This window comes from Trichoderma citrinoviride (genome assembly GCF_003025115.1).
Source record: "Trichoderma citrinoviride strain TUCIM 6016 unplaced genomic scaffold BBK36scaffold_517, whole genome shotgun sequence".
NCBI lineage: Eukaryota > Fungi > Ascomycota > Sordariomycetes > Hypocreales > Hypocreaceae > Trichoderma > Trichoderma citrinoviride.
This window is the reverse complement of record NW_020195225.1, coordinates 1-1,053: the sequence shown is the minus strand read 5'-3', so window position 1 is coordinate 1,053 and position 1,053 is coordinate 1. Positions and strand designations below refer to the sequence as shown.

Sequence of the window (1,053 nt, the reverse complement as noted above, 5' to 3'; positions counted from 1 at the left end):
AACCTCCTAGGCCTTTCTCCAAGACTTCGCAAAATCGACCACTGTGTTTGTATGGATCGACCTGCGCTGCGAGGAGAACCAATCGTGAGGCTGTGCTGCCTGGATGCGTCCCTCTTGCCCAGTAGTAGTACCGAGTGCAACAACGGGTGAATCTTCCCTCACAGCTCGTCACGCCCAGCTGACCCTCCAAGCACGAGTGGGCAACTCAAGTATGTACAAGAAGTCAGATTCAGCTTCTGATGTGTCATGCAGCGTGCCAGCCAAGCGTGTCTTTCAGCCGGTGGCTGCATTGCGTCTTGCGATAAACTCACTCAGCTCGCCTAGAGCTCAAGTCAGCAGCTCATCTCTCTTCGGTACGCCGTTACATACTCGTACTATGTGCAATACTACTAGCAGCACAGCTGTGATACTAGGATACAGTATCATCAACAAGGCTACCGTGCTTCTGCAGCGCGGTGGAGCCGTCAACACGGCGTTTCTGTCGCTAGTCCCTTGCTGCTGGGGCTTGGCTCTCGATGGCTATCCATCGTGGCCCTGCCTGTAAGGCTTAGGACCTCCCGTCGTCTTAGACAAGCTCAGCATCAGCCGCCACGTAGGTAAGAAGGGTTGACGGCGAACTCGTCATCACATGTAATGGACTGATACCGAGCTAACAAGATTATTACTAGATCACCACTGAAGCCGAAGAACTCGATAACTCCCTACAACTGATACTACCTTACAATGAAACGCTTCACGATGCTCCCGAGCTCGTATCAAGCAGGCAGCAGCTAATTCCAGGCATCGACAGGCACAAGCTGCCCCATCTCGAAAGAGGAAAAAAGCTCTCGATACCGAACCGAAGCACCCATGTGAGTGTGATCCAGTCCCGGCCAAGGGGGGGTCCCTTGAGTGCTCGTCTAGCCTCAATGCCAAGCTTGATAGTAGCTTGATCGCGTCGATTGCTATCAGTGGAAACGCCTCATCAGCGGGCCGAAGAAAAAAAACAGGGTCCTTTTCTCTGGGTACACGTATCATCCACCTTGGAAACCGGAGCTTGCCGGGGGGGGGGGG

General features: G+C 53.6%; 1 protein-coding gene across 1 annotated transcript; it reads left to right on the top strand.

Moving 5' to 3' along the window:
• BBK36DRAFT_1053626 (hypothetical protein) lies at positions 1-576 on the top strand. Its single transcript, XM_024888902.1, has one exon. The coding sequence runs from the start codon at positions 104-106 to the stop codon at positions 542-544; it is 441 nt and encodes a 146-aa protein (XP_024744636.1). The 5' UTR covers positions 1-103; the 3' UTR covers positions 545-576.
• The last annotated feature ends 477 nt before the right edge of the window (positions 577-1,053 follow it).